This window comes from Calidris pugnax, unplaced genomic scaffold (assembly GCF_001431845.1).
Source record: "Calidris pugnax isolate Ruff unplaced genomic scaffold, ASM143184v1 scaffold171, whole genome shotgun sequence".
Taxonomy (NCBI): Eukaryota; Metazoa; Chordata; class Aves; order Charadriiformes; family Scolopacidae; genus Calidris; species Calidris pugnax.
In genome coordinates this window covers 9,752,552-9,762,848 of record NW_015091064.1, presented here as the reverse complement: position 1 = coordinate 9,762,848, position 10,297 = coordinate 9,752,552, and the positions used below count along the sequence as shown (strand labels likewise).

The 10,297-nt window shown below is 45.5% G+C and overlaps 1 protein-coding gene across 1 annotated transcript in view; it reads right to left on the bottom strand.

Annotated features, from left to right (window-relative positions):
• Positions 1-9,619, bottom strand: part of LOC106896653 — a 17,034-nt gene extending 7,415 nt beyond the window's left edge. Inside the window, exons 1-11 of the mRNA XM_014956766.1 lie at positions 9,453-9,619; positions 9,300-9,358; positions 9,103-9,195; positions 7,277-7,404; positions 5,790-5,936; positions 4,592-4,663; positions 3,471-3,638; positions 3,282-3,378; positions 2,226-2,443; positions 1,635-1,788; positions 590-798 (exon numbers count right to left, since the gene is read on the bottom strand). Coding sequence (XP_014812252.1) covers positions 590-798; positions 1,635-1,788; positions 2,226-2,443; positions 3,282-3,378; positions 3,471-3,638; positions 4,592-4,663; positions 5,790-5,936; positions 7,277-7,404; positions 9,103-9,195; positions 9,300-9,358; positions 9,453-9,481 — 1,374 coding nt within the window. The 5' untranslated portion in view covers positions 9,482-9,619. The remainder of the gene's footprint in view (positions 1-589; positions 799-1,634; positions 1,789-2,225; positions 2,444-3,281; positions 3,379-3,470; positions 3,639-4,591; positions 4,664-5,789; positions 5,937-7,276; positions 7,405-9,102; positions 9,196-9,299; positions 9,359-9,452) is intronic.
• Between the last annotated feature and the right edge of the window lie 678 nt (positions 9,620-10,297).

Sequence of the window (10,297 nt, the reverse complement as noted above, 5' to 3'; positions counted from 1 at the left end):
TATATATATATATGTCAGGAGAAACTGACAGTATACAACTGGAAACTGTAGGATCTGGGCATGGCATGAAATGGTATGGAATAAGGGGTGGATGATGTCCTGGGTCTGGCAGTGATGGGGTTAATTCTCCCCAGGACCTAGGAGGGACACAAGTATTCCATCCCATGTGAGCCATGCCCAAGGGGTAGCCGGAGCTAGCCGGGAAGGGGAGGGGACAGGAAGTTGGGGAGAGGAGGCGGTGACCCCCGGAGGAGTAGAGCGGTCGGGGGCGTCCCGGGAGCGGCGGTATCGAGCGGCGGTATCGTGATCGCGGTTGTATACCCCTCTGTTATTGTTGTTGTTATTGCTCTTTGTTCCGTTCTGTTAAAATTGCCTTTGTCTCAACCCACGAGTTTTGCCTTTTTATTCCCATCTTCCCCTCCCGGCCACGTGGCCGTGAGGGCTCTATTGTGTGCGAGCGGCTGCACGTGGGCCTTTGTTGCCGTCTGAGGCCAAACCACGACACTAATAAAATCCAGACTTTTTGGTTTTGAAAAGGGACTGCCCTACCTCCTCCGCTCAGCTTCTGAAGTGACCTCCTGTATCTTACCTCCTTTAGAACATACGGATCATCAAAAGAGACTTCCAGGACAAATCCTTTTGTTCTGTTGGAGAAGAGAGTTTCATAAATCTTAAACCCATGGTGCTGTGCTTCTCTCAGGGTAAATGGCACATTTCCTATTGTGATTGCCACCAGAGAGACATCGGGAAGAAAGTGTCCAAATGCAACATTAAATAGCCTTTCCTCTGGTAGAGTATCTGTAGGGAGAGAACATCAAATTACTGCTGATGTGGATCAAGTAAAGAAGACAGTTGGGGTGGCCTCCCATTCAAGTTCCAGGAAACTTAGCCAACAGCCATCTCTTTAATGGCTCTGATTAATGAGTGTTTGTGTTCTAGTCAGGTCTGAGTACATGAGAATTGCTTCAAGCTGCAGGAGATTAACAATAAATACATACAACTTTATAGCAAGTGGGTTCAGTAACTTTCTAGAGGTGCCCTGAGATGTGCAATGACTTTCCTATAAGGAAATTTAGAATCTAGTTCAGCCACATAAAATATGGAATATTGTATGCCAAGAGGCTTCTTTTTCTTTCTGTATCAGTTATCCAGAGTTTATATCAGTTTCAAAGATGTTTAGTGTCTTAATGCATTGGAAAATATAATTTAAAAAATATTACTGCACCATTGGTTGGCACAATGATTTAAGTATGCTCCCAAGATAACAAATGCAGGCAGCAGTTTTGGGGAGAAAATGCTATCAATGAATGCTGTCCTAAGACAGTTCTGCTGAATGTGATAATTGCACAATGCAACCTCTTTATTCTAGCGTCCCAGCTCTCACTGGAAAAATCTGGATGCTAGTGTGAAAGAAATGTTCACATTCTTATCAGCAACTGCTAATTTTCCTTTCATCCCATAGTGACGGGTGATAAATGGTACACCCGCTAAGGCTAAAGGTTTGGGGCTTTTTTTATAATACCTTTCATCTTGGCTTTGGCTAGCAAATTGGTGTGTGGCAGAGGTCAAATGAAGCAATGTATAGCGCAACAAAAGCAATTGTTTGGTAAAAGTCATTGAGAGGAATGACTTACTGTTGATAACAGTTGGTATTTGTGGCATGAAAGGTGTGGTGATGGATTTGATGACAGTGTACTTCGTGGTTTGCCAATCTGCATCTGTCCACGTGTGCTCCAAGAACAAGTCAATACTGTAAATGACTCCATATACACCACCAGATATGGCACTCTAGAAAGTAAAATTTGTGATTAAGTCTTAATTCTCAATAGCTCAATAGAGGAATGACTGAATATGGTGAAAATCCTTACACTGGAAAAAGAAAATAGTATTCTAGTACAGTTGGGGCTGGATTTTGCTAGGGGAGCTTGTGTGTTTGTTTGCTTGGCCCATTTGTCTGATCCATATTTGGCTCATATACTGCTGAGATTCTCAATAAGGAGGTATCAGGGTGTGAAAAGACCATCTCTTGCTTCTCTCACATTTTGTAATCAGAGATACTTAGTTTCTGAGTAGGTGCTTTCAAAACACAGAGAAGGAGCACCGAAGTCTTCAAATATTTCTTGTATCTAAGAATTTTAAGCAGCCATCAATTGCTGTTTGGAAAGATTTGGAATGATCATGATTCAGAAATATCTTCCATGGTGCAGACCCAGGTTTGTACTAACCTTTAGCTTGCCTCCTTCTGCTCCGATAGGGATAGTTACTCTGATGTGTGTCTCATTATGCTCCAGTAAGTAATTGTTCTCTTCTGGGTTTGCTATGACTCGGCCATCGACTCCCATTAAAATGGTTTTAGACAGAAAGGTGGATTCTTGAACCACTAATGTGGGGATAACTCTTGGCACGGTCCATGTCAGCGTAGTGTCAGTGAAGCTGATGCCATCTGTTGAGTTAGACAGACAGTCCCAGAAGGCCGGACAGTTGGAGTTACCAGTCAGTCTTCACCCTGCAATGGCTGTCCTTCCCTGACTCCTTGACACCAGGGCACCTTTACAGCTTTCACTAACGAAACACCTGCCAGGCTATTTGCCAACTGATGACTATTTTGTCACAGAAACCCCAGTGCTCAAAGTAGACTTGAATCACCAGTTTGAGATGAGTAATTAATTTATTCAGAAGAACCGACAGTCATGCTCCCAGGTACCTGCTCTGTTGTACTTCTGGTCCTAGGACTTTTGCCTTACTGGCAAAAGGAATGGGACACAGCGACCTGTTTGAGCCTTCTTGAAATATTGGCTTCAAGATTGTGACGACTTAAAACATCCTGATTCCTCCTCAGTTGTTCATACTAGTACTGTTCTGTGAGAGACAGAAGGTGCAGCCACCGCAGTTCTGCAGAAAGCCAGGGTAGCTCTGTCTCTCCAGAGAAATGGACTAGGTGAGTCCACACGATGCAGAGCTGCGTCCCCTGCGTGGGGCTCAATGACAGGGGAGAGCCAAGGCCCTTCTGCAGCAGTTGTACTTGTCTCCGGTTCCCTGCATCTAGTGGGGGGGGTTGAGAAACCAGAGACAAGGCACGACACTGCAGCAGGAACACAAGTCATGTAGCATCACAGCAGGGAACATGTTTGTCCGGGACTGAAGCCATGGACTCTTAGCTCATGTTGCTCCGAGGGCAGCTTGTAAACTCATACAGAGTAGGTCACAGGGAAACGGGGAGACTCTGTTTTCTGCTAAGTCCTAAGGTGCTTATTTTTGGTGAACAAGGAAGAAATCCTTACCGACAGGACAGGAGACAGTCGTGTCAATCAGCAAAAGCAGCCACCGCTGCCTGTACATGGAAGTGGAAGTCACCATGTTCATATTTACACCACTGACCTGTTGGGTTGCAGGCAGAAAAAGAGAACTGATGTCCTAGAGAGGCAGTGAAACCTGCACAGTTTTGTGTCCCGTTGAGAGCGAGGACTCACCACGCTGATGTCAGACTCGTTGGTGTGGTAGGGCGCACGCAGGTACACTCGGGACAGCGTGTTATTGAAGCTGTAGCCCAGCTTTGCTGCATCGCTTACCGTTATTCTCTTTCTCCCTGATGGAGAAACAAACATCAGTTGCCATTGCTGGTATGCAACATTTTGAGTCTGCAAGAGAGAGATGAGCTGCGTGAGATCTAAGTTTACCGAAGTCTCTTAAAAAACTATGGTACTGTAGCATCTATTTTCCTGTTAGAAGCTGGAGTAACTGGAGTGGCTCTGGACACTACCAGTTCACTCCAGGCAAGAAACATGCTTGATATTTATATTAAGTTAGGGGATTCTATAGATCTTTAAGGCATCTTTAGAGATAGTCTTATGGCAGCTCTGGAAGAAACTTGGTCTGGTGGCCTTGAACAAATTCCCTTGGACTAAATGCCTGTGCTCTTAACAAAATGATTGCTAACATGTCTGTCAATTGATGGAACAGTCCAGAGGCAATATGACAGACTACATTGCCATGTGTGTCAAAGATAAGAAGAGAGCAATATCTGTACTGGTCTAGAACAGTCTCCTGAAATGATAACCATTTAGGGGGGTAGTCAAAAGGAAAAATGGGCATAAGGAGCAAGTAAGACATGAGAAGAATAGGACAAGTGTATAAATTTCTCCCTAATACTTTCCAGCCTCAAATAATTTTCGGCTCAGGGACTCCTGAGCTATCTGTAGCTTCTTTGTATTTTGTATGTCTTAATGGATTTCTCTTCGGTCAATTTTTCCAGACTCTCCTTGAGGTTGAGCGAGCTTTTAGCAGCCACAACATCTTTTGGCAAGGAGTTTGACAGATTCACTACCCATTGTGTGAAGAACCACCTACCTTTGTTTGTCTTGAACTCATTTTCCACTAATGTAACAAGCATATGGCTCTGTTCTCCCACCTAAATGTCTTTTTGCAGTCTAGAGCTCTAAGAAAACGTGGGAGGTTTCGTAGTACTTGGTGGCATCTTTGCCATCCCCCTTTTTCTTTTTTTGACAGAGATGGAGCTGTGCCCCAAGAATGACTCACAAGATTAGTGAGAAGAGGCAGGCTGGGAATTGTTAGGAAAGATTCCCCTTCGTACCTCTGGCAGTGCTGACATCCAGGCCACGGTGTAGTCATTTGAAACTGCAGGGACATCCGTCCTCACTGACACCTGGGGACACAGAGGAGATTCTTTGGGAACAAACTAATCTTCAGCATTATGACAGGCACAGGGAGCAGAGAGAGGGCTTTCAGGTTTCTTCTCCAGTGTCTGTCGGGATTTAGTAATTTGCATTCAATGGAGGTGATGAAAGTTTTTCCAAAAAGGTTCTTAGTAGTGGTAATTTCTGTGGCCTTAAGATAAAGGTTAAAGCCATGGCATTTTTGGTGGTGCATGTAGAGTAGAGGGATTACTTTGTGTGTAACTAGGTAAATCCAAAGTCCTGTTTCATATCTGGTAAGCTGTAGACTAGATCCCACTCTGGAGACTTTCAGGGGCATCGGGGTCTCTCCCCTGGAGATACAGGGAAGCAGACTATTGACTCTGACAGGACTGGTTGCCTCTTCCCATGCAGGCTGAACACCTGATACCTAAGGTAAATGCTACGGTGTAAATCTTACCAGCATCTGCAGCAGTTCTGGACACTGAGCTGGGACTCAGTGTGTGCCCTAGATGACTGTACCATGGTTTAAGTGTGTTGCAGCACCCAGACTTGACTGCACAGCCTCAAGTCCCAGCAGGAGAAATATGCTTTCTTCGTCCTGCCTGTAGTAGGTGTGTACAAAAGGCAGTGAAGTTTGGTTTGTTCAGTGCCTTATTTCTCTGCTGGTGTGTAGATGCTGGACAGCCAAACCCTACCACCCAGTCGGAGGCAGGTTCTATCTCACATTGGTGTCCTGTGAGTTGTGTGACGCAGCAGGGGTGCAGCTCTGCAAACTCTAGGTTTTATTATTATTTCAAAGATAAGGATGAGATTCTCACAGGTGCTGCAGCATTTTATAACATAAGGGTACCCTCGTGAGCTAAACAGGCTGGCCTGCCTGGCTGCTGCTTTGCTCGCAGTGGCTTGACTTACATCATCTGTGCAGTTCAGTGAATTTCACTGCTTTCAAAATACCTCTGACATGTAAATGTGTTGCTAATAAGCATCTACAGTTGCACACCCTGCTGAATATCAGCAGGTGGCTCTTATGCCCGGTACAGAGTGTAGAATCAAGTTCTGACAGGAACTTGTGGAGGTTGTTGTGCCTGGCAGGGAGCTTGGATGTAGCTTCTCCTTCAGTGGGAAAGCTTTTACCTCCATGTAGTTTTCTTCACACACAATTTCTCTTGAAGCCCAGGAAGAGTAGGAGCAGTACATAGGGTATGTGTAGGTCACAGCTGCCCGCATGCTTGAAAATGAGGAGACCTTGATGTTCACAGTCAGTGAAAACAGCTCATCTGCCTGGGAAGAACAACAGGCAATTCAGCAGGTGGTATGGAAGGTCCCAGGAGAGGCTGCATGGGACTGTCCAGACCAGTGTCCTGTTTCTGACAGTGCTTTAATAGTGACAGTTCCTCCAACATACTGAAGTGGTGTGTGTGCAGAGGCTTCCTGAGCCAGAGACGTTGCCTCAGGTCTTAGAGCCTTTGTCTCAGCTCACACCTCAGCGCTGCTCTTGCCGCAGTGTTAAGGAGCAGCCAGTCAGGGGAAGATCTGCCCTCCCTCACCCTATGGTTCACATTCCTCCCGTGCATGACTGCTGTGTGCCTCCTCATGGAGAGAAAGTACTGGAGCTTTTAGTTTGATGTAGGTAGTTCAGATCTATCTTAAAGACGCCGTTTAGTGTCTGTCATCTTGACTAGCTTAAATAAGAGCTCCTTTTGGTTCCTCAGCTCTCAAGGAGCTACATATGAAGCCATGGACTGTGCTTCTATCTGACATGGATGTGTGTTTTTCTACAGAAAAAGGCAAAAGCTTTCCAGAGAAATTTCCAGTCTGGAAATCCTGGTTGTTGCACAGCACACTGTACACCCCCCGTTCTTGTTAGCATAACCTCTGCCCATAAGGTTTTAACTTATTTTTTCTGTGGGCCTTCCAGGACCAACCAGACTAAACATGGACAAGCAATGAAGTTTCTGCTCTGATATGTTCTGTTTCTAAAAGTACATTTCATCTCAGCTAACATTTAGACATTAGAAATCCAGGCTATGCTTTTACACATGTTTTAGGAAGGGGTGAATCACCTTCCGGAGATGCCTGTTTCTCTCCATTGACTATTGTGGAAGCGTAAACAACTAGTTTAGACTAGACATTATCTTTTAGATGGCTAAAGTTACGTGAGACAAATCTGGGTCTAATAGATGTGTGTGATCTACGTTCCTAGGCATGTGTTAACAGGCACATTACCACACAAATTAAGCCAGGAAACGATCTGCCAGAATCACACTGCAAATGTTGCTTTTTCAAGCAGATGCCTACTTCTTTCCAGAGAGGCTTTCAAGAAACTCTCTGGCAAATCAGCAGCTACAAGGATATGCCTGAGAACTGGCAGCTAGTCAGCAGCATTAGGCTAAGTGTCATTTCATGGAGAGAGGAAATCCCATGTCAGTCACACTGAGCAAACCTCACACTGGAGAGCCATTGCCTCTTCATTTCCACACACCATCAACACTAACGCCTTGAGTCCCCTATTTCTTGAGTTCTCAAGACATGCCATTAGAATGCCATATCATATCTCAATCTTGTCTTTTTGGAGAGGATGTACTGTCTGAGTTGTTTTCACGCCTGTCTCCGGGTCTTACCTCGTTGGCCACGTGACAGCCAAGCACTGATGCACGGAAGACGGGGTTGCCCCACACGTCTTCTGAGAGGACGTAGCCGCAGAGAGATGCCAGTTTCTCATCCAGCAGAATGGGACCAGCATGAGGATCTACAGGAAAAGGGAAGGACACGTAGGATGGAAATCTCAGGGCAAGTCACCAGGGCAGAGTGGTGCTGGGGGCCCCTCTCGCAGCTCTCCTCTGGAAAGAGGTTCAGCCGGGTTGGGTGCTCTCCAGCGATGTGTGTCGTGAAGGAGCTTGGCGAAGCTCTTCTGGTATGTGCTAGAGTGCATGAGAGAGTCTGACATGTCTCAAGCTCACCCACATTATGTTCACTTTTTTATCTTCACCGTTTTTTTGCATCAAGAAGCTTCTGCCACAGCCCCCTGGAAGCACTGTTATGGGAGGTTTCTCTGAGGCATCACATACTTTTCTCCCTCCTTGATTTTTCTCCCTAGAAAACAGTTATGGGCTATTAAGCCCATCCATTTTGAAAAACCCTCAAGTTGTGATAATCTGCCCCTCACTCTAGTCAAAGGATGCAGTCACGAACCTATTTTGGAGGGACATGTCTACAAATGGGTCAGATTTGCAGCTCATCTCTGCTCAGCAACGCTCTGCGTGCTGTTAAACCTAGAGGGGAGCCAAGTAACAGGCACGATGGGAGCTGGCTGTGCTCAGCTCTTGATGGTGGTAAAGTTAATAACATAATATTCTGTTAATTATCTGCCCTCTGATTAAGGAACTATTTTAGTCTTGGGTTAGACACAAGAATTTGTACAAATAGATAGGGTTTAACTAGTTGCCATTGTAATTTCTAGATCTGTCTGTCATCTTTATATGTCACCCAGTGTTAATAACTGCTGTTTCAGTAGATGTATTCTTGCAGCCAGGATAGGCTAAGGAGATAAGCAAGAAGAATTTTGGAAGAATAGGGAATAGATTTTATGAGACCAACTGATAGAGCTGGAAGAAACAAACAACCTTTCTGTGCCTGAGGGCTGGTCTGTTTTTTCCAGCGGTATCAGTCGTTCTCATAAATGCTATCACTTCTCCCCACACCCTTGCTGTACTTGACTTTTTCAGTTCTGCCTCCAAATCAATTGCAAAAACCCAAAACCCTGAAAAAAGTGGACTGATGTCAACAAAAAGAAATCTGGTTTGGGGTGAAATCACACACTTTGTTCGATCTGATGTGTACATTTTCTGGTTTTCATTTCGGTTAAGTAGATTTTTGTTTTCCTCAGCAAAATGGGAACTCTTTGTTCAATCTGAAATAGGGTATTTAACTGCCATTGTGGTGTTAAATAAAAAGGAAATAAATAAAAAGTAAAGTCCTTTAATTGCTGCAGCACTCACTCAGCAATCATTGACAGTGTGTTTTCTGGGTGTTACCCAGCCTACACTGCTTTTGTCATTTGTGTTGTCCAGGACATACCCAAGCTGCAATGTCACCTTTGTTTTCCTTGCTAGAAATGTGTAAGGGCTCAGCAGAGGAAAGAATGGAAGCCAAATGTCACTCCTTCCTCCTCAGACCATCCTTTCTCCTTTCCCCAGCATGTTAGTTGTAAGAGGCAAAAGGGACTGTGGCTATAAATACAAATTTTGCTCACCTCTAGGGATATTGACCAAATTGAGGTGCGAGAGGCCACGTATAGGTGGAAAGGATGTTCTGATGTTCTGCAAGATCTTTGGGGGCAGTTATTAATTGTCATGTAGATGGCAGCAGCATCCAGATCACAGACACTGTGACCACTTGGGTGATTCCCCAGCCTTCACGGTACTCAGGGCAGCCACTTGTGACTCACCATTGATTTCCAGCTGGAAAAACTTGCCCTGGAGCAAGAGCTTGTTCAGTTTCATCCAAAAAATCCTGGATTGGCAACTGCTCTCTACAAAACCTGGTGGGAGCACATACAGAGCAGATGAGCCAGTGGGACAGGAGGGCAGAGAAGAGTTTTCATCGTTGCCTCTCCCCACTATCCTTTTATCATGCTTTACCAACCTGCGGGAGCCATCAGCCTCCCTTGTCCCAGCCAGAAGAGCAAGAAAAGCAGCCAGATCCTGCAGTATAAGTACAGGAGCAAATCATGGGGTGAACAGAGAAAACAGAGATCAAGAAGGAAAATGAACGAGGCAGCAACCAAAGTCTCATTACCTGCATAGTGAGTAACCCACAGCCTCCATCGGTCCCCAGAGACCTGTGCATGGGCAGCAAAGTCCTCCTCCCTTTGAAGTAAAGCTGACCCAGCTGTGGAGGGAGAACTTGGTCAGACCCAGGAGGAAAGCTACAGCTGACCTTTTACAACAGAGGCTGGGCTGTCTTCTCCAAACCTTTGTGAATCAGGGCAGGCTGGTGGCTTCTGTTGTCCAGGGACGCTTGGGGCTGGATCCTGCAGTGCCCTTCAACGTTATCTGAGCTCCTGGCAGTGGGAGGCAGCTGCCCTCTCCCTGGGAGGGTAGAGCACCCTCCTGCCAGGTATTTACAAGGTTAGATGCTGCTGCTGAGCCTAATTTTAATGAGTGCAGCAGAGGGTGCTCGGTGCTTTCCGTCAACCCCTGGGAAGCAATCTCATTCCTTACAAGCCAGTTGGGTAGTTTTGGCTTCAGGTCTTAGGAGCACATGAACCATTTCCCCGGAGGTATTTTAATTGGGTCTACACAGGAAATACATTTTTGTTTCTGTGAAATGTCCCAGTGACCCAGCCATGCCAGAGATAACAGCAGTTCTTTGGCAGCTATACTTTTTCTTTTGTGGATCCAGTTAGGTTGCCCTTTGATTTGTTTGATTATTGGAGAGTGTTTTGGTGAAAACATCTTGTTTTTAGAAGTGCTGTGATATCTCTGGATCGGTCAGACCATGTGCAGGTCTGTACATGGCCAAACATATTGCCTGGGAATAGAAAATCATTGCTCCTGGTGGGAGCCGTGGCTCTGGAACTGCAGGTGCCCCGGGAAGCAGAAAGGCTGAGAGGTTAGGTGGGCTAAAAATACAGCTTTTGT